The 21,465-nt window shown below is 41.8% G+C and overlaps 2 protein-coding genes across 7 annotated transcripts in view; one reads left to right on the top strand and one right to left on the bottom strand.

Annotated features, from left to right (window-relative positions):
- Nucleotides 1–16,774, bottom strand: part of clcn2a (chloride channel, voltage-sensitive 2a) — a 64,220-nt gene extending 47,446 nt beyond the window's left edge. For 2 of the 5 annotated variants that reach the window (XM_085139490.1, XM_085139493.1), the window contains exon 1: nt 10,265–11,835. In XM_085139490.1, coding sequence (XP_084995616.1) covers nt 10,265–10,315 — 51 coding nt within the window. In that variant the 5' untranslated portion in view covers nt 10,316–11,835. Of the gene's footprint in view, nt 1–10,264; nt 11,836–15,752 lie in introns of those variants that run through there. The other 3 variants (XM_085139494.1, XM_085139495.1, XM_085139492.1) reach the window with 3 other exon arrangements.
- Nucleotides 16,775–17,214: 440 nt separating this feature from the next.
- Nucleotides 17,215–21,431, top strand: thpo (thrombopoietin). Of its 2 annotated transcripts, none has more exons than XM_085139509.1 (5): nt 17,215–17,592; nt 17,681–17,805; nt 18,021–18,071; nt 18,754–18,918; nt 20,744–21,431. In XM_085139509.1, the coding sequence occupies exons 1-5, from the start codon at nt 17,580–17,582 to the stop codon at nt 20,888–20,890; spliced, it is 501 nt and encodes a 166-aa protein (XP_084995635.1). In that variant the 5' UTR covers nt 17,215–17,579; the 3' UTR covers nt 20,891–21,431. The 2 variants fall into 2 exon arrangements, with proteins under 2 accessions (XP_084995635.1, XP_084995634.1); XM_085139508.1 differs by having other exon boundaries at nt 17,229–17,592; nt 17,985–18,071.
- The last annotated feature ends 34 nt before the right edge of the window (nt 21,432–21,465 follow it).

Below are 21,465 nucleotides of genomic sequence, written 5' to 3'. Positions count from 1 at the left end.
AGGTGGCAAATAAATTTGCATGCACCCACATGGTTGCACACAAATCCGCCATGAGCATCAGACAAACTCCCACTGGGAGTATAAACAGGGCCTGTTAGTGCTTCTTACTTTGGCCTGTGTGAAACCAATCACAGGCCATCTGGAGCACGGCCCCTGGTGAGAGCAGCAGGTGGGACCCTGTGGGTTAAATGAGCTGTTATCTGTAACCAGCTTAACTCCTACATGGCTAACCTCTGTATCTACATTGTCGGTTAGCATCCCACACTTGAACCCTTTAAAACCAGTTCGGCTCCTGCTTCCTGCTGATTGGTATTGACTGGTTTCGCATTGATCACAGTGCTCACAGAGAGAAAGAAGGCACGTCTCCAATGAATAAGGTGGTGTCAGTTAATTGGTTAAATAGCAGCAAAAGCCTGAGTGGAGCGGAGTAGTCAGAGGCAACTATCATGGCTGTTATGTCATATTAAAAAGTTGTTTTTTTCAAACATGAACACACTCTGAACTAAAAAAAAACACACCTATGATTGTAACAGAAAATCATTTATTTTAAAAGAACAGAATAGTGTTACATTTACTAATTTTTACTATTTTAAATATAACAAACACGGCTAACCAGCAGTTAGGGTGCATATATCCCATGCAGCAGATTCCTGCCTTCAGATACTGCCCTCTATTTTCTGCCTCTTCTTCCTCTGTCCTTATCACAATAAAAGCAACATACCTCAAATTAAACATTATTACTATTGTATTAAAATTTAGAGTGATGCAATGAATTAAAAACAAAATTACACGTTTTTCCCCACAAGTACTCCAGCAGCAGCTTCTGATGTCAACTAGTGAGGAGACACTCAGTACTGACATTTCGATGCTGTGTCGAGTTCACAAAGTGCAGATGTTTCAAAAAACTGCTCCAAACCCACGTCACATCACCAGAGCTCAGTGAGGTTTTTTTTCACCCCGGTTTTGACAGGTAGCTTACCTGCTGCTACTAGGCTTGACTGACAGAGTGTAGAGCAAACTTGATGACACCGCAAACTCCCAGAAAGCTTAAAAGCCATCATCATCACTAGCAGAAACCACAGCAAGAGACAGTTTGTGGGAATTTTTTTGACAGCCGGGTTAGAGAAGCTCATTTTACCCACAGTGCAACTGGTGATGCTGCTGTAGAGGTTAAAAGATACCTCACTAATCATTTGTTCCAAGGGCATATGATCCACTAGTTTATTGGAAAGTGGATTTGTGGTATATCCATGACTTTCATCTCAGCAAAAACTACAAAATTCCTGTGTAGACTTGTAACAACTCAGTTATGTGACTTAATTTGAGAAGTGAAAAACAGAAAATGAAATAATTTTGAATAAAAATCTGCACATATGACAAATGAAGACATTAGACATATTTTACTTGATTTTCTCTTATTGATCTTCATTTTCAATCAGCACAATGACTCATTCATTCACACTTCAATCCACCGCACAGGACACATCTTCCACAAGGACTACGTTTAGCATACCTACAAAGACAATGTTCATTTCCACAATGACGTGGATCAAGTAGACATAGTGTATAAACTTTGCTACAGTGTCGTAGCTGCACCACAGAGCAACACTGCAAAGTTCACTAAACAGATGTTTACATTTTTCATTTATTTTTTATATTGCAAACATTTGCACTGTTATCAGTATTTGCACACTATTTTATATTATTTTTTGACAATCTTTAAAGTCATTATTCAATACATTGTTATTGTTAAATAAATATCGTCAAATAATCGAGATCTCAATTTCAGTGAAAATAATCGTGATTATCATTTTTGCCATAATCGAGCAGCCCTAACTCAATGTAGTGCTTTGCAAAGCTGGTTCATGTGATGACACTTGGTAGATTTGCTTCTATCAGCAACAGATTGAAACTTTGTTTAAAAATTTCAGTACAAAATGAAAACAGAATTTTACTGTCTAGTATCCATAATATCACATCATGTGCTGACAATGTGCCAGTAAGCCTGCAGGACCGATTTAATACATTCTCCCATCAATGTGAAGAAAGTTTGTAAGCCGAAAACACTCATTCCTTTTTTGGCATGTACTCACCATAGATTCTTTTCAATGAGTTAATGCAATATCACATTTATTCCCATTCAGAGTGCAGGAATTTTTCACCAAGCCCTTGGTGATTTGTACTGATTAGGGGAGAGTTAGACCATTGCAGCAAAATGGCTTAAAGTCTGGGCTCTGTGGTCGCGTGTGTGTGAACCGCTCTTTTGCTATTGAGCCCAGTTAATTGTGGCACTGTCATCTTAAACATCTGAGTGTCATCAGGGGGTAAAGAAATGTCTACTGATGGGGAAAAACCTGGTCATTCAGTATGTTTCAGGTAGTCAGCTGACCTAATTTTTTGCACCCATCATGAAGCTGAACTACATACCTAAACGACTGAAACAACCTCTGATCAAACACCGGCCCTACAGTCAGGAGCTGACTTGCATCTCTTTATCTGACTCTCTTCTTATCCTGATGCACCTTCATTCTGGAAGAGGATAAATCTGGACTCATCGAACCACATGACCTTTTTCCATTTATCCAGAGTTCAATCTTTACGCTCCCTAGCAAACTGAAGACCTTTTGCTTTCCAATTAGCGTCACCGATAATTAATTTAGTCCCAATCCCCAGAGTTCTCTTTGGACTGTGCATGTGGAAATGTTCTTACTTTCGCTATTAAATATGAACACCAGTTGTACTGTTTTTCTAGAAACATTTAAGTAATCAATCACTACGACTCATGAGGTTTTGTTTCTTAACGTCTTCGAAGGTAATGTTTCTCCACTATCCTTCCTGGTTTTAGTAACGTGTTGGACAGTTCTTAATCCAGCTTTAGTTTCAATAATCTCTCTAGTTGTTTTCTTTCCTTAAAGAAAACCAATAATTTGATGCTTCTGACACATAGGAACATCTTTTTCATAACCACAGAATATGTAATGAGAATGAAATGCGCAGCTACACACTGCATCAGTTAAGCTTAAAACCCTGTTATCAGCCAAAACACAGTAATCACTGTAGTAATTATCTAATTACTGCAGGCTCTAACCTGTTTGCTTAGTTAAATCCAGGTGGTGACTTTTTTTTAGCCAATTATACACAACAAAATCATCCATTAGCACTTGACTTGTGTAGCCTGACTGTAAGCGAGCATCGACAAACCTATTGTTAGTTTTACAGTTGATTTTTTATAATCAGCATTAAAATTGTTAATTAATTTTTGGCTTCACCTCAAATTTTAATCACTTGTGAATGGTTGTAAAAGAAAAAAAAAAAAAGCCCAAATCTGTCCTCAGAGTTACCCTAAACTGATTAACACTACAAGCAGCAAGGTTATTATACAGCCAGGCATGGTTAGCTATACTGAAATGCTGCTCTAGCACTCATGTACATCATATTTGGACTCGTGTGTGTCTGCGAACATGAATAAATGTGCTTCGTTGAGCTAACAGTATTAAAGCAATGCTGCTAAAAAAAACTGAGGCTCCCTCAACTTTGATCAGTCCCTCATCGTGTCCATCACACAGCACCAACTGTCGGCTTCAGTCTGTAGCTTTATAATGCCCACGTCCTTTCAAATGTCTAGTAGTCAGTCTATTTTGGCAGTGTGAGCACAGCTTTACAAATCAAGCCACCAACATTTTAACAAGAAGCGAGGACCGCTTGTCCTGCGACGTTCTACTGTGTAAGACCCCCTACTACTTTACTGTTACACCACACTCCCGCTCGACCCCCTACTTTACTGTTACACCACACTCTCCCGCCTTTCTAAGTCCAACCATGTGCGAGTCCAGAACAACAGATTAACTAAAACGTCCTATATGATTCAGCAATTCTCAGGAGCGCTGCGAGACAATTTATTCACCAGGAGGCGACACCAAGGACAAATATTTGACGCTGTAATGATGAAGGCTGGAACATCAAAAAACATCCATCCTTGCTGCTTTTTATTAACACATATTCACGGCGTGATTTTAATCTCTTCTATTGTGAATGACGGATGTTTTAGACCCTTAGACTCCTACATACCGTCAAGGCCGTGATTACTTAAGCGCATGCTGAGTGTGTATTGATGAGAGCAGGAGAACAACAAGAGGACTAAAGCACTCGAGCTAATCTGGACCCTGCAGCCTCCAGGGACAGGAAAATTGAATTAGAGGAGGAAGTGACACATTCGACTCACTCAACTGTCTACATTTGCATTCATGCAGGTAGCGGAGGCTGCTTTTAGGATAGTTAACCGTGAATCAGAGCTCCACGCAGCAGAAAACCTTTTTGTAGTCGAGCAGACTTTTGCACACGTGTGAGGAAAAAAATTACAAAATACACTTCAGTCACACCGGTGGGAAAGCAGAACACGGGATGGGAGGCAGCGGAAGGACTGAGAGAGACTCAAACATCAACACAGACTCATTTAAGAGAGGAGGTGTTTTTGTTTTTTGCAAATGCAACTAAATGTTAAGCATTTAAATTTGATTTAGTGCAATTCAAACTGTTAAAAGATACTTTTAATCAACAATGTGTGTACATTCTTTTTGTCTTTAATGGTGTTTTATACTTAAAAGCTTCTGTATACGTAGGTGACGTCATGCACACGTTGCTTAAGAGTTGAACGTGATACAACCTCAGGTCGCTAAGGAAAAATATGGATTCCCTGGTGAGTGATTATTGGAGGTGAAAAACTGTCACCAGGTGAAATTGGTGCCAAAGCGGGTGCTGCACCTAAAACCTCCTCAGCAGCCAACAGATTGCTGCAGTTACCTGTAGTTTGTACAGAGGACCTTGCAAACTACTAACGGAGTATGTTCCCCTTCAAAATAAAAGCTGTGCTTTACTGCTGCAACCAGCATGTTTCAAAAGGTGCAGCTTTTACTACGAAAGCAAATGGTTACCATTTCCGTTTGGAGTCACATGTTTCGCATTTTTACTACCGCTAGGACAGAGCCATTTAATTTGAATGAAACTTTCTTGATAGCTCTGCACTTGTAGAATAACTGGAGACCAAAACAACATGCTTTATGCAAACTACAGGTGATACGTGTCAATCTTGCACTGATCAAACCAGTTGCAACCAGTCACAAAACACAATTTCCCTCACGACCAGTTGTACAATATCTTCAGGCAAACCGTAATATTGTTGCCAGGGGGTTACTGGCCTGTGTGACTGAGGCCTTATTCACTTGACCTTACATTGTCACCGCAAATGTAACACTTCCAAAACGACGGACAAGTCAGCATCATGTGGTTAGCAGTCAGGTGTCTGCAAAAATTCAATACTGCACTGTGTTTCATATATTATTTTACCCAATGCCTCTTGTTCATCTGTTCATGGTGTACACACACACACGCATGCACACACGTACACGATCCATCCAATTGGAATCATCTGGTTCCCTCGGGCCTCTCTCATATTGAACTGTCAATCCTGCAAACTTCGGTACCTCTTCAGCCAAGCCTTGATGTTGTTATTTATTTGAACTTTATTCATTTTGCTCTTTTAGATTTGATTGAAGTTCAACCCTGCAGTGACTCGACTGATTAGTCTATCAACAGATGCCTGAATGTCAGAAAATGCTGATTTCCTTTGTGTTATATGAGTCTAAATATCTTTGGGTTTTGAACTTTCAGGGGATGAAAAAGCAGGTTTTTGATTTGAATATTAGAAATCATGGAGCTAATTCATAATTAATCATGAAAATATTGCTTGAAGCTATTACTACATCCATAGACCGTACCCGGCTAAGATCTGTCACAAAGGTTTTTTTTTAACCTGCCAGCTCTCTACTATAAAATCTGTATGACATTTGACAGCACTAATATAAGAACAGAGCAGTAACAGCTCAGTGATTTCACAGCAAGCGAGTGTTTGTCATGTGTGCCGCCTCCTGTACGTTCCACACAGGCGGCAATCTCTCCTAAACCGAAAGGAAAAGGAATATATCCAGTGACATGGGGAGTTGCAGTAGAGAGAAAATCAGGAAGTGTAAGGAAAGAGAGCAGCGGGATGACGTTAAGACAAAAAATATCCAGGTGGCCTGGAATCAGAGCTGAGGACCTGCCGTACACCCTAATCACCCACCCGTCAGCACAGTTACACATTTAGCCTGATATTGTGCTTTCAGTATTGCTCAACAGTACATAAATTAGTGAAATTAGTTATTGCCACATCAACAAACTATGCCGTTATTATCATAGGATAAATGTGTATTGCCTCTGACATTGACCTTTACTGCATTTTTAGTTACTGAGCACATTTACTCGTCCACCGCTTTGTTTTGCACGTTGCTAATCATGAATTTTGGTTTGTCAACATTTCACTATTTGAGTTTTAAGTTACTGTCCCCTGCATCCACTTTGAAGTTGTTCCACAGAGCATGTAACCATTTAAACATTTTTAATGGCTACTATGCATTTTTTTAATGGATACCATTTGGCTCATGAACACAGTACAATGAGCACGGGCTATTTTAAGAAGCACCTAAAATAAGATTTTCTTCTGTCTGCAGTCTCTGCAGTGGCCTGTTCAATTGTGTGCAGGTAACAGCACTATTGGGAAGTGACAGGACCTGAAATGGACTCGAGCCAGCGTCTGTGTGGGAGAACGAACAGAATGCTGACTATGAGCAACTAAACCCCCCTGAAGAGACAGCGCTTTTATGTGTGTGTATGTGTGTGTGTGTACAACAACAACAACAGAGAAAGAGGCTGAAAATATATGAATATAAATGTATACAGTGTTTGAATCCTGAAGAGCTCTTATCATAGAGCGCAAAGGCAACTTTTGAAGCTAGCTGCACCAAATGGCACTGAGAGAAATGGTAACACTTTTGTTAATTCCAAAAGGCAGAAATCCTTCCGAGTGACACAAGTAAACTGCAAGCAGCATGTTCATATTTACCAACCCAACTGGTCTGTGACACTTTGCACCAAACAATACAAAAGAAAGAAGAGAGGCAATAGACTCACACTGGTGAGTCCAGTTTTCTGTAGACAGAGCACCTGCTCGCTGCTGATCTAGAGGCAATCTGTGCATACTAGCAGGCTATGAAAATAGTGTGTTAGCACTGTATTTGTATGGATGCATGTATGAAAAAGATGCACTTAAGTTGGGTTTTTGTATTAAATAAAGGAACATTTTTGAGAAAATCTCCATAATCTATACAAGAATTTGAAATCCACATGCTAAAATTCGGTCTCGCTGGGAAAATATCAAATTGATTTCTTTCCTGGTGTGCCACAGTGTGCTCTCTTTACATAAAAATGCAGTAATGTTGCTTTATATAGTCAGCGGCCACACACACACACACGCTGAAAGTGATTTTAAAATAGCAAGAATTGGATCGCTAAAAGACACAAATAAAAAAAAAACACCTTGTGTAGACATCCATACATTTTTAAAAAAGATATTTCAACATGTGTACAGTAGGTGCTGTATATTTCTACGGCGCTGCAGTGCTCTGGTGGTGGTGTTGGTGGTGATAGTGGCGGGGAAGCGTGGCTGGCTTCTCCTTCTCAGGTGGATGAGGACTTTGATCCTTGCAGCAGTCGAATGTAAAAGCCTCCTGCTGCGGGAAGGACACGGACGGGCTGTTGCTGACATCTGCTCTGACAACGACTTCACCACGCACTCGTTTAAGACTGTGTACGTAGGCAGACATATGCGTAGGTGCAGTGCATACCCTCCCACACAAACACACACTCACGTATAATCACAAACTAACTGCACATGCAGGACCTATAGAGCAAACTTGCCCACGCTTCTGAAAAGAGAAAACACACGCAAACCCAATGACACATTCAGACCTCCCACACCTCTGAGAAAGGCCTTTGAAAAAGCTTCAGATGGAAGCGGCAACACCTCGACAACCAAGTCACCACAACACCGTCTGTCTCTTTTCTTTTCAGTCTCTGACCTGCCTCTTCTTCACTTTACCTGCTCCATTCCTCCGTCCCACGAGACAGCGGGGAGGCAGAAAGCCGCCACATGCCGTCCCAGCATGCCACTGCATCTGACAGTTGTAGAAGCCAGTGACCCATGCGCCAAATTGTTGTTTGCTTTCAAACTGTCACACGCAGATTCCTCCTGCAGAAAACAACCACTACTGCCTAAAATGATCAAATTCATTCATGCTTCCTTCTTGTGAAAGTCTCAATGGTTATTAATAACTTGTTTTTCTCAGTTTTTGCTCTTCTCTTTGGATAATAAGCTCAGAGACATCGGTGAAGACTGTGAATTCCTTCCAAAGCAATTTCCAAGAGCTGGGGTTTTGTGCAGCATCGGTGCGCAATATATCAGTGGGTATTATTTACATCTCAGAAGTCAGTTTACTTTAGGGGTGGCTGTAATAAGAAATGCAAACATGGCCATCTGCAATGTAATTGTATCAATTATTCAGTTGTTAGTACCATTTATATGACAAGTTTGTAATACCCAGCACAGCTTTTCTTAATGGATTGTCACAGCAGCGCTGAGAGGCTGTAAAAGCTCCAGCTCCAACAGCAGTAATAAATTAAAGGTTTATTTTTGTCTCATTGTCTTGTAAAAACTGCTGCTCGGTGTATTAAAAGATTTTTGCCAGTATAGTGTAAATACAGGAGGGGAAAGCCTTTTTTTTTGGACTACAATACGTGTAAATGAAGGGATGGTGTTTCTGCGCTTCCTCATCCGGCAGAAGTTATCAAACAGATCTCCATATCGCTCTATCTGCTCCGTGTCATCTGCTCAGTCCTGCTACAGCACCCGTGTTCCTCTGCTGCCAAAATCCAAGCATTACTGAAAATCCTCTGAATCTTGCTGATGGCAAACAATAAAACACAAAAGATCCTTTTGTCAACATTAGAATCCAATTTTAGACTGCAGCCACACTTTGAAGAAACACTGCGAGCCTTTACTTATCAGATTTTTTTATTTGTATCCATCTCTCAGTTTTCCCCAGGAGAAGCACAGATGTTTCACCTGCACGAAAGCATGTGATGAATAGCGCTGCCACTTTGTACCTATAGGAAGCATTACGAGACACACTGCACCATGGCAAGCATGTGGAGAAACACACACACACATATCTATTTTTGGGGTAATGGACTGCTGTACGGGGAGTGAATGATAAAATCATTGATCGCAGTCCTATGGCCAGAGGAGGTTCTGGGGATAGATGGCACGTTCCAATCCTCAGAGACACCGACTGCCATTTTACATTACTATTGATCTTAACGCTCAGGCACACGGCGCGGCATTGATCCCCCACACAAACAAGAACAGCAAAAACACCTCTGTACCACTTAACACCTATGCTGCTGCACGAACACAAGACTGACCAACAGATCTCAAGTCCACATGTGCAAATCCACGCAAGACAAAAAAAACACGTCACCAGAAGCTAAAAGACAACTGCAGACCAGGCTCACAAATCAGTGAAGGGTGACACTTTAATCCACTGCTTTGCCTGACTGACTCCCTGCCAATCTGTCTGTCTCTCTTGTTCCCTTTATCTGAATATCACTGTTTCAAGTGCTCCAGGGTATCACTGTCAGCCAAGTGAAATGACATAAGTGAGGAAAACTAGTGCACGAGGAAATTAATATTCAGAAACACTCCACTTTTAGTTCATATGTGCAAGGGGCCACTCTCACAGACAGGAGGGCTGAGAGGAAGATAAAAGAGGGGAGGGTGGGGGCATTACTGGGGACACCAAGATGTGCAGGAGAAATGGAGAAGATAAGAAAATACAGGACATGATTGGAATACAAAAGCACCCAGCAGGCTCTGATATGTATTTCAAGGTTATTAACATCTAAATAATAAGCAATTAGGACACATATGAGGTTAATATAGATAGGCAAACATGAGATTCTGCAAGCCGAACTAATTAATCTTACGTGGTTTGGTGACATCGGAATTGATTGGGATTAATTAGGAGGGTGGGTGCACGCAGAGGCTGAGAGTGATGCAACACCTGTGGATCAAGGTGAATGACTGGAGAGCAGCGAGTGACGCTACATATCACAGGAGGGGGAGCACACCGAAACCCTTTCTTCATATTTTAAAAGAAAAAAATAGATATCTTATTTGGTTTTGTATAGAAATGTTGGACACAGGAGCTGCACACTCTCCTGCTATTCTCGTCCAGGACACGGCTGAACAGGCACCAGCTGCGCCCGTCCTCCAGTCAAACAAGCATCCATGAAAGCCCTCCACACGACTCAAACCGAGATCTGTGAAACTCACCAAAGTTTGCTGGTACTGGAGCGTCCTGTTTTCGGCCTTGTCTTTCACCATTGCGGCAATATCCTCATTAAAGACCCCCACAAAAAAGAAATCCAAGACTCTCAGGAGTCGCCCGCTAATCAGTCTGTGGAGGAGGAGGAGGAGGAGGAGGAAGACTCTGTGCTGCCGCCTGCCATCTCGTGTGCAGAGAGTAACAGGTTTCTTTATCGTAAGACCTCCTGCATGGTGCAAAGCGAGGTGGGTGCACCGGATTGAGAGCCACGGCCGGCTGTAGCGTCACAGCAGCGCTGGTGAGGCTGGGCTGCATACACCGCCTCCCTCCTCCACTCTCACTGTGCTGCCGCTGCTGCTGCTGTCTGTCTCTCTTTGGACTTACTGGACTTGAGGATGTTCGCATTTTATTTCGTGCTTTAGTGCGAGGGCGTCGGGTAGCCTGCGGCTCTGCCGAGATTGTTTGGGACAAACATCATGGACGACCCAGCTCTCCTTTGCTCCCGATTTGAGTCATCACTGGATTGATCAAGTGTGATGAGTAATGTAGTGGGCTTAGCTTTATGGCTCAATGAGTGTCAGAAAGAAGTCCTTACAATATCCCAGCAAGGCTGTCAGGACGAGGTGTTGTGACAAAAAAGTCATTTCTGGTGTTATGTTGTTTTTTGTTGTTGTTGTTTTTAACGTTTAATGTCCTTGTATATTGTTTTTTTATATTTTGGGTTTAATAGGCTGTAACCAATCGAATTTTTGAAGGTGTTATACACATTTGAGTTAAATAAGTGATGCCCAACCCAGCAGCAATTATGGTTCCAGCAGATTGGAAGGTTGGTGAGAAGGTGACAGCTGTTGGTGTGATTATTTGGAAATGGAAGAAACATAGAAATGATCCAGAGAAGGTTTAGGAGAAAGTCAGATGAAACCACAATCAAGCTGTTTGGCATCTGCTCAATCCTCCGTGTTGTGTATGACCCAAAGAGCAGCATCCCCACATCAAGCACAGAGGTGGAAACATTCTGCCTTATGGCTGTTTTTCTGCTAAGGTTACAGAGCGACTTTGTTACATTGAGGGGACAAAGGACGGAGCCATGTACAACAGTGTTCATTTTACTGACCAATAATTTTGATCAGTTTTTATCAATGACCTTTTCTTCTGATAAAAACAAGACGATAACTAAATAAAAACGAATGCACCAGTACAAAAACTGGGATGGAAATGTACTGACATTTGTGTCAATGAATAAAAACGAGATGAAACTTTTCTGGAGAGATGAGATCCAATCAGAACTATTAAGTAGTGTACAAAAGCGGGATGAGTGTGAAAGTGATCTGGTCAAAGGTAATCTCCTTGTGAAGTAAGGTTAGGTGCACACATTTTATCTGCCTCTGAGAAACAGGATTGATGGAGGCGGCGGCGGCGGGGGGGCTAACTACCTGGTCTTCTCATAAGAGAAAGAGAGGAACAGACATATGGATACATTTTGTACTTAATGTCAAGGAGAATAAGACGCTTTGTAAACCGTGTGGAGCACTTCTCACTGATAAAAACACAACAAACTTTTAAAAATTATATTTCAGTCAACAAAATCAACTTTAGATTTAGTCTACTTTGACCTAGTGATCTTTAGTTGACTAAAATTTGCCTAAAAGTAAAAGATTTAGATGAACTTAATCAAATTTTGTTGTCAAAATTAGCACCGATGTACCATAAACTTTTGGTCGAGAGCCTGCTTCCCTCAGTCACAACACTGACGATGGGTCATAGATGGGCCTTCCAGCATGACAGTGACCCAAAACATACCATTGAGGAAACAAAGGAGTACGTTAAGAAGAAGCACATTAAGGTCATGGAGTGGCCTAGCAAGTCTCCAGACCAGCCAAGAAACCTAAAAGACTTTGAAAGCTTCTGTAAAGAGGCTAAAATCCCTCCTGAGATGTGCACAAACCTGGTGAGCAACTACAAGAAATGTCTTATAGCTGTACTCACTAACAGGGGTTTCTCCATCTAGTGCTAAATCATGTTTTGCTTGGGGATCAAATACCTATTTCCCTCACTCGTGTTTTTTTATCCTGTATTTTGGTCGGCTGTCTCTTTAAAAGCAGATTTTTTTTTTTTATCTTAATGAGATGTTTTCAAGGCTATAAAAAAATTACTGACTGCAGCTTCTACTTTGTGTCTCAAAATGGCTTGATATCATTCAAGAGAGATATGTTTGAGAGATTACAGGTCAGCAAGTCATTTACATCAGTTTAAATACCAGCAATCACTTTTTGGCAAAGCCTGTAGAGGATCTTGTTTGTCGGTCTATGTCACAGCATCTGACTGCATTAAATCCTTCATAGATATTTTAAAAAGATAAGTCAGCATGTGTGATAATATCTCTCAAACATGAAAAGTGAAGTAGGCAAAGTTGAAGCAAGGTCAAAGTGAATTCCCATAAAGCAACTCATTAGTGTGTGTAATTGAGCCCTCCATCATTTGCGGGGTAACTGAGTTGGTCTTGCACTCTTTTGTGCTAAAACCGAACATAACCCTGATGACATGATCAAAGTTGTTTTCACTGACTTTAGAAATCTCCTCTGGGAGCCACAGACAAGATGCAACTGTTTTCTCAGGCCGTTTAGCGCCTCCCATAACAATTACGCTGAGTTTCACATGAGAAATCTGTATCGTGTGGCCTTAAATTTTTAAACATTCTCGTGTTGATGCAATCTGAGCTAAAATGACAGTAACTCTCTGACTCTTTGAAGCACGAAAGCAGCACACTCTCAGGATGAAATGAGGAAAATATAAGAGATTTTTTATGTGGAAAATGTGCGAGCTGGAAATGCCTCATATTGTGCTGGAAACGAAAATGCATTTCTCTCTGCAAAGCTTTTTCATTCTTCAGTCAGTGAACGCAACAAAAGTATTTTCTGACAATTCGTCCAAAAGTAAAGAAATAAATAAAAAATAAGTAAAAGCACACACGAGCACATGGAAACTGGTTCAAAGCTGAAGCGGATGTGATCTAATGGCATGAATAATGATGTGAAATTGAAAGATTTAAACTCAAAGAACCAATTTTTTGGATAAATGTGCTGAATAGTGCTGTCAGCACCAACTTTAAAACACCAAATTATAGAATATAGAATAAATTATAATCATAACTTTGCAGTTCACTTCTCATACTCCCCTCTCTAACACACTTTATTCTACGCCTATAGATTTAGGCAGCAGACTATAGACCCAAGCAGGGTGTATCACACCTCTGGTCTAATAACAGCGTGAATAGGCTCCGGTGCCGCTGCAACCCTGAATCAGGCAAGTGGTTAAGAAAACAGACAAATGGATGGATTGAGGGAGAATATGCATTGCCTGCAAGTGCATTTTGCATGAAAACTTGCTGCCAAACATTTCCACAAGAAGTATTTTATAGTTCTGCTCTGTGGTAATGAACACTACAGCAGATCCCCTTTAAGTATTTGTAACCACTCCTCTTATGAGTCATAAAACTGTGGTGTGTATAAACAGATGGGTGGAAATAAAAAGAAACAATAAAACAAAAAAGAAGGCAAAGTGGCTTAGTAAGGTGTCGGGCCACCGCGTGCTGCCAGAACAGTTTCAGATCTCTGGAGCTCAGTTGGAGGGATGGGTCATTGTCCTACCAAACACACTGATCCAAAGGCCACAGCTCATGATTCATGCCATTCTCATACTAATGAATATGGGCATTGTCATTCAGTAAGAGAACATTCAAACAAGGATAGAAATGTTTTGTTGATGTGATGTTTTAACATGCTTTGGAGTGACCTTTTCCTCTAAAGGCAGAAGTGGACTTGAGAAAAAAAAGATAACTACTAGGACTGTACTGACTATATTTTAAGTAGTGTTTAATTTATTCAATTATAAAATACAGAAAAATGCACAGATTTCTGTTAGGTAAAGAAACACAGGATCATTGCTATTCCTCTGTGCAGATTAATCAATGGTCACACACAAAGGCCTATTTGAGACAGAAAACCCTGCACAAGTGTTCATGTTTTTCCTATAATTTGTCACCCATCTGTGCATGTGTGTGTCTCAAGAGAGCTAGTATCCACCTCCAAACGCTCACACAAGAAGACTTGCTACACATTCAGATCATTTCCTTTCCCCACATGTGTGGTGTAATTATACTGCAAGCAGTCATCTCTCTGGGCTTTCACTGGAAGGCTTTTCAGAGGTGCTACATACTGGCAGTGAAATCTACTGCCCTGACAGATGTGCTGCCAAGTGGGCCTCACACCTAAACGATAACCACTGTTCCAGGGATTCACTGCTTCAAAACAAAAAAACCTTCATGTCTGCCAATATTGTTTTCTGTTTGGTTTCAGGACGTTTCAAACTTTTTTTAAGCCAAACCAAAGAGTCTTTTCTTAACTGCTATTTGCATTGTTAGAAAGTTTTACCACCAAATGGCGGGTTGCTAATAAATTCTTGAAATTGTATCTCTCACATTAAAAAATTGAACCAGTCTCAGGTCATCCTGAATAAAAAACATCATAACTTCCTGTGGGGACTAGTTTGACTGGCTGACGGTCCTGCAGAAGGCTGCAGCTTATTGACTGTTGGCAAGGCAACCGGTTCAAAGCGCTGGGCCACAGGCACCAAAATGAACCAGGCCCTCAGAGACCACTGTGGCATTTTACCTAAAAACACAGAAACACACACGTTCACAAAAAACAATTGTTCATGCTCTTCGTGTTCATATGCACCGTGGGCTTCCAACTCGGCCTTGCATTAACCTTGAGAGGAATATGTGTCACTGGCATCATTATATCAAGGACCTGGCATTCATAAACGGGCAGAGGTATTGTGTGTATTGTGGTCCTGACAGCAGAGAAACTGGGTGCTCTGCAGCCCCAAGCACCAGCACACTGACCCACATCTTTCCATTTCTACAGGAGTTTTTAGAAATCTATCACCTGTGCACAGAGGCCAGTGTGGCACCAGCATACAGGAGGAAAAAAACCCCACAGACAGATTGATGTGTTTCTTACCCACTGATCCTCGGTGTCTACATGAGGTAAGACGCTCTTCCGTATTATATAAAAGGCCTGTCATTAGAATTAAATGAATGTTTTGGTGGTGTATATATACGGATCACTGGGAAAGTTGCTTTGTTATGGAACATTTGGCATAGATGTGTGATACAGCCACACTGCCACAAGCACCTTGAGTCATTCCTCTGCAACATGAAGATGTGCAACCACCTGTGCCCCTTCTGTTTTGTGTGCCAAGTTTCTCAGTTGTTTTTAATTCCTGTTGGCTGATACAGCTGATAGAGAATAAGAAAACTGAGAGGAAATAAAGACAAAACGAAACCTGAACACCAGCAAATACACCAAAGCCAAGTTAGACCTTCAGTTAGAATTTGCCCTTGACCCTGGAATGAGCAAACTTTGGAACATTATGTGACATTTGATACTTTTAAAAAAAGACAGAAAAGAGACACTGATTCAGCTGTGCACTCACGTTTTTTCCCTGGGCTGCTGTCTTCCTCTCTCCCTTTTTCCCCTGCTCTCCGGGCTACGTATTCAAAACCGTCAGCTCTGTCCTTCCATTGCGCCTTAGCAGGATTTTGACAGAAATAAAGTGGCGCACAGCCACAGGTTGTAGCGCTCACTCAGTCGATGAGGCGATCGGATTGCAGATGACTCCCGAAAATCGCACTTTACTCCCAGGAAGGGAAATCTCTGTAGATCCCAGAGAATGGCCTGTTGCTGGTGCGCATTCCATACAGCGCCGCGCCAAAGTTGTCAGCCACGCGCGTAATTACCGGCTTTGCGCCTCCAGAACGGCGCACAGAGGAGCAGCCAGCTGTTGGCTGAATCTGGAGACCATGAGCAACAGCAGCCGGCCGCCTGAGAGCGCGGCTGCACAAGTCAAAGAAACTCTATGATAAGATGCTACAGCCTCCTCATCTGCGCCTGCTGAGGTGGGAGGGAGACAGCGGGGTACCGGGTGTCGTGTCCGTGATGCAATGCGGGTACCGTCAGTGTTACAGACCGCAGTTTTCTCCTCGTGTGCAGAAATCCAGGCGCTCCGCTCATCATATGCGGATCGGCGTCGCGCATTCGTCTTAATTAACAGCGGCCGGGATCGACTGCAGAAACAGAGGGAGGCTTGGAGGGGGAAACAGAACATAGACTGAGTGTTGATGCTCGGTCATGCTCTGCATCCCTCTCTCTCTTTCTCTCTCTCCCTCTCTGCTCGCATGTGGCACCACCACCACCACCACACGCGCGCGCAAACACTTTAAGGTCCCATATTAAGCGTCGTGCGTCTTAATCATGACACGCAAAAATAGCTCGGGTGCAGGAAGGTGAAGACAGCGGGGCTCAATCAATGTCCAGACTGAGGTGGTAGGAGGATGAGCGCGTGTGACTGAAAATGAAGATGAATGGTGCACTCCACACGTTGTCTCCTGTCCATGTGTGTTGACAGCTAATGCGCCTCCTTTTAACCTTAAACCTCACATGGCAGCTGAACAGGAGCCTCACCGCTTCGTCCTCCAGCTGCGACCCTAAAGGTAGCGCAACCCGGTGGGTGATTGCATGCATCCGGGTGCAGACTGTTCATTTCTCCTTCTCTGTCATGTTTACAGGCTATTAAGCGACCCTCGAGTGGGTAATCACGTTGCCAGTGATGTCACCTTGTCCTGCCTACAAAGACCGCAAGCCTGTTTAGAAGTTACAAGCTGTGTCTTTCTATAAGCTTTTGTTAAAAAATGAAACATTTGCAATCTGCTGGACGTTTAGGGCGCCTCAAATTCTCTAAACACATTAAGTCACGCATGCATTATGTCATCACACACAGGTTATACACCCACGGTGCTTACACACACCCACCTGCTGGCAGTTTGAGGACGTTTATGTACCCTGGCTGTGACTTCTATTGGCCAGCGCTAACCTGGACGAAAAGTAAATATCTTTCAGGACAGCTGTGTCAATGGATTCTTTCACAATAATAGATCATTAACCTGTTTTCCAGCAACGATGCTATTCCCCGAGAACTACGACAGCCAACTCAGAAGCAAAATAGTCTCGCTGATATCAATAAAATGCCACTTTCAGTTTATAACATTCTGTTATGCTGCGCAGCAGAGAAGTTGGAGCACATCCTGCTCTCAGGCTAGATAACACTCGCACTTCCCACTACTGAATGAGAAGGTGGGAAATGAAGTGGTGAGAAGACAAACAGGACACCACAGCAGACTCTGGGCATTTTCCACATTTTCAATTTCTGGGCACATCTCTTAATGGAACAAATGTGGACTCATAAGGAGAAGCCAAGCAGGGCATGGCTTTAAGCAGTGAGTACAAAAGGTTCACTTATGAGTCTTTTATTACAAACTTTATTGGGACGGCTCACTTTCAGCATGTATTTCTGACCTTATCCAGGACTTCTCCTGCTCTGTGTGATAGCCTCTGAAGTGTGGGACAGTGAGACCAAGTCCACAGAGTTTGTGTGCAGTAGAGCAGCCAGAAAGGCTTTGAATATTGTGCCTGAGATGTCCAGTGCACTGGTAAGAATGTCACTGCCTCTCTCTCTGGCTTCAAGATCGATTTATTTTAAAGAAATGGGTTGTCTCACAACCTCCATCTGGATGCTGTATCTAATCCGTCTGTTGTTACCTGTAGTCAGCCTGTCCACCTGTCTGTCTTGTCTCTGTCACTTGTCTCTCCCGTGTCTCCTCCGTTGCAGAGTAATTGTAATGGCTCGGCAACCCTCTCCACACAGGTTCAGCTACCCTGCACTGAGCTTCACGCAGCATCTTGGGAACACAAATCGGTAATGTTGGCACACATATGAATCCATCCTCCACCGCAGCAGTAAAACATTTGGTAGCACTTTGTACAACAGCCCACAGCTTATGGTGTAATTTCCCAGTATTCACAGTGTGTTTTGTTTGAATTTAGGGTGTAATGTTCAGCACAATAGGCACAACAGAACAACTTGGTATCAAATTGGAGGATTTAAACTAATTAAGGAACAAATTGCACTGTGAGCATTTAGCAGTGAACACATTTAGGGTTATTATAAAGCAGGCCCAGATTACACTGTCAATATAATATGTAGAAAAAATACCTTTGGGCTATTTTAGAGGAAAAGACAAACACTGCTTCCTCATTAAGGCTGTGGGCTGTATTATGTAATATCTTAACGTCCCCTTCTTATATTACTAATAGACATTTAGGGTTCATCGTCTTTGGGTAATTTGGGAAACATTAGGATGCTGATATACACAAAAGGTTCACATTAAGCAAAATACTTAAAGTATAATTTGTTTATTCTTTCTTTTAAAACCTTTTTGTTCTAAGTATTTTTAGGTACTGAAAATTACTCCCTAAATCAAGAAAAATTACACGTAAAACGATCGAAAATTGCACCATAAGTCATGGGCTTCATAATGAAGTGCTGCCAAACATTTTATTACCTCTCCTCCCTTTTCTGGATGCGCATGTAACTGCAGGAGCGGGAGAAGAGAGGAGAGATAGTTGCATCTTTGAGGCTTCTTGTTGAGGGTGTGAAGTCTGAAAGGAGCCTCAGACCGGCAGGATGTGGCACTTTGCTGCTGCAGAGACTGGAGAACAACATCAACAACTACCTGCTCATCCTCACCCGCCTTCAGCTGAGCGTAAGACACACTCACAGTGACAAATTGCTTGCAAACAAGCTCATAAGCACTCCCAGTAAGCACCGATTTGCCGTTCAGTGTAAGTGCAAATGGTAGACTAGCTGTAAATTTGGCCACAAAATTTCTGAATGTCTTGGATTCAGATATTTTCTTTAGGTAACGTAGAATTTCAGCTCCATAGAAGCTTTCACTGTCAAACTAAAGTCTGCAAGTCTTCTCACCTGCAAATCCAAAAGCTGACTGAGTGTCTCTGTCACTCAAGCACATCAGACACATTACGACACGTATTGTGTTGATAAAAGTTCGCACATCGTGAGGGAACACATGTAACGGGGTTCTCTACCACTGGTGTGCATGTGATCCAGAGGCATTATCAGCTTCCTCTGGCGTGGAAATATCCTGGTTTCTCGTAAGTGTGTGAGTCTTTCTGGAATCTCCGTGCACTGGAAGCGATGATGTTATGCTGTGTGACCCGAGCTTTCCTTCCTCAGGACATGAAGAAGATAATGGAACATACTTTGTTAGTGAGAAAGTTGTTCTCAGAAGTAATAAGGGCAAGACCACAAACTTAAGCTCAATGTGCGTGAGCACAGGTTTGCTGTTCACCCAAAAAGAAATTATATTTGACATGAAAACTCATATTTTTAATCATCCAATCAGGTGTAAAGTGAATAGAAAATTTAGTACAGCACTAACAAATATAGAAATAATTATTTTTAGTTGAAATAATAATAATATTTTGCTTTGTTTATGTCAAAGAAACGACAAAGCATGTCAAACCTTTGACAGTATTCTTGTTACCCCTTAGATGTAAAAGGCTGACGGTGTATTGTCGTCACCCTGCTAGGCTGGCAGTGTGGTAACCCAAGGTTGTGAATGCGATAACTCATGAATGAGGCGACGCAGGATTTTGAGATTGGTGTATCTGCTAGAAATCTCTAAGTAGTCTGAATCCCAGTGACGTTGACCTCAAGGTCAAAGTCAGACGTTCAACTTTCCTGAAAATCATCTGCGATTTTTCAAATTTGCATCATAAGTGCTAGCAGGCTGAGGAGTAGCACTGCTAATATTTTCAATTTTCAGCGTGTTCAAGCCTCATAAAGTGCTTCTCACTAGTGTGCTGCCCGTACCTGCTTCTTCTCTAAATAGTTTGGATCTACTGCTCGGTCCTGTCATAGAAGCAACTTGGCTCCAACTAAGCAGCATCCGGAGGACCGATAGGACTGATAGCCTTCCTTATTAAAGATTCCTTTGATCCTGTACAAATCTCCCATTTTATCATCCTATTTGTGAACCCGTCTTTACCTTTTAGCGGACAGTCTTAGTTGGGTGCTATTTTTTAATTTACAGCTCTGCCTCCAAGACCATTATCTGGATGCTAATCTAATCTAATTTTCATTTTTATGCTGTTTAGAGTCAGTTTGTGCTTTTCTATAAAGCGAGTGGTAAACACTTTTGCTCCATTTTACAATTATATTATAATCATCCATAAAAAAGATGGATGCTCCAGATAATGAACTAACTAAATTAAAGTTTAATTAAACAGCAGGAAAAAAAATCAGCTGTGCTTCTACAATAAAAAAATAGTCATCAAATAGGAAATAAAAGATCTTTTTAACTATAATATTAGGTAATAGAATGTGGTATTAAAACACACCGAGGCTCATTAATGACAGTCATTAAACCACTTACTGTCAATAATAGCCCAGTTCAACAACAATCTCATTTCCAGGTGACTCCGAACATTTTCACAGGCTTCATGCTCTTCCCCATTTCCATTTTAAAAACTACACATCATTGCTGTGTTTCCTATTTCAACCACCAGGGGCCAGTGGTGACTCCATCGCTGTCTTGTGTTCCTCGAAGCACTCAGAGTCTGAGAACAGTCCTGATGAGTTACAACCTGCTGATCTCAGCCAAGCTGGAATGGTTCATGGTTGGCCTGGAGCACAGGTGCACCAATTCCCGGTGACACGGGAGCAGCTTTTCACTACTGCAGCTGGGGGTCGCTCCCGAAGGAGGTCCATCAAAGCAAAAACTGGATTGATCTACATTTTTTCCCGTCACCTTTTCTCAGAAGTCACTGTTATGGATGTTCTGTTTTTCATAGCCAGAAGAGAGTGAATACTTCAGTATCTGTCGGTCATTAAGAGAAAGCAAAGACAGGGTAATATGAATATAAGAAAAATGAATGTATGATATTGAGGCGTTTTTTTGTTTGTTTGTTTTAGTTTTATCTTTGTATCATTCTGCAGGACAGTGGAGATGCTTTAAATACGACTGTAAGCCTGTAGATCCTACAACAGGCTAAAATCTGCCATGTAGCGTTTTTATGATGCCTTCAGACAACATCTGTATTATCTAAATCCTGGTTCCAGATGTTTTTCAGCTTGATGATGTAAACAGAATGAGACTTATTCCAACATTTTTGTTGCTCTTCAGCCCTGCTAATACTGCAATATCTTTTTAGCAGAAGGCAAATGTGTTTTTCTCTTTGCACTTTTAAATCTTATCTTGAGCATTGCTAAAGAAGTATGCTACTATTAT

Source organism: Neolamprologus multifasciatus, chromosome 18, assembly GCF_963576455.1.
Source record: "Neolamprologus multifasciatus chromosome 18, fNeoMul1.2, whole genome shotgun sequence".
Taxonomy (NCBI): domain Eukaryota; kingdom Metazoa; phylum Chordata; class Actinopteri; order Cichliformes; family Cichlidae; genus Neolamprologus; species Neolamprologus multifasciatus.
The sequence above is the reverse complement of the archived record's forward strand: the minus strand, read 5'-3'. Positions and strand labels throughout refer to the sequence as shown.

Excerpts from the sequence above, each read along its gene's own strand:
- thpo (XM_085139508.1), top strand. Across the intron at positions 17,806-17,984 it reads CTGAGATGTCCAGTGCACTG|AGTAATTGTAATGGCTCGGC; the intron begins GTAAGAATGTCA and ends CCTCCGTTGCAG. Across the intron at positions 18,919-20,743 it reads TCACCCGCCTTCAGCTGAGC|GGGCCAGTGGTGACTCCATC; the intron begins GTAAGACACACT and ends TTCAACCACCAG.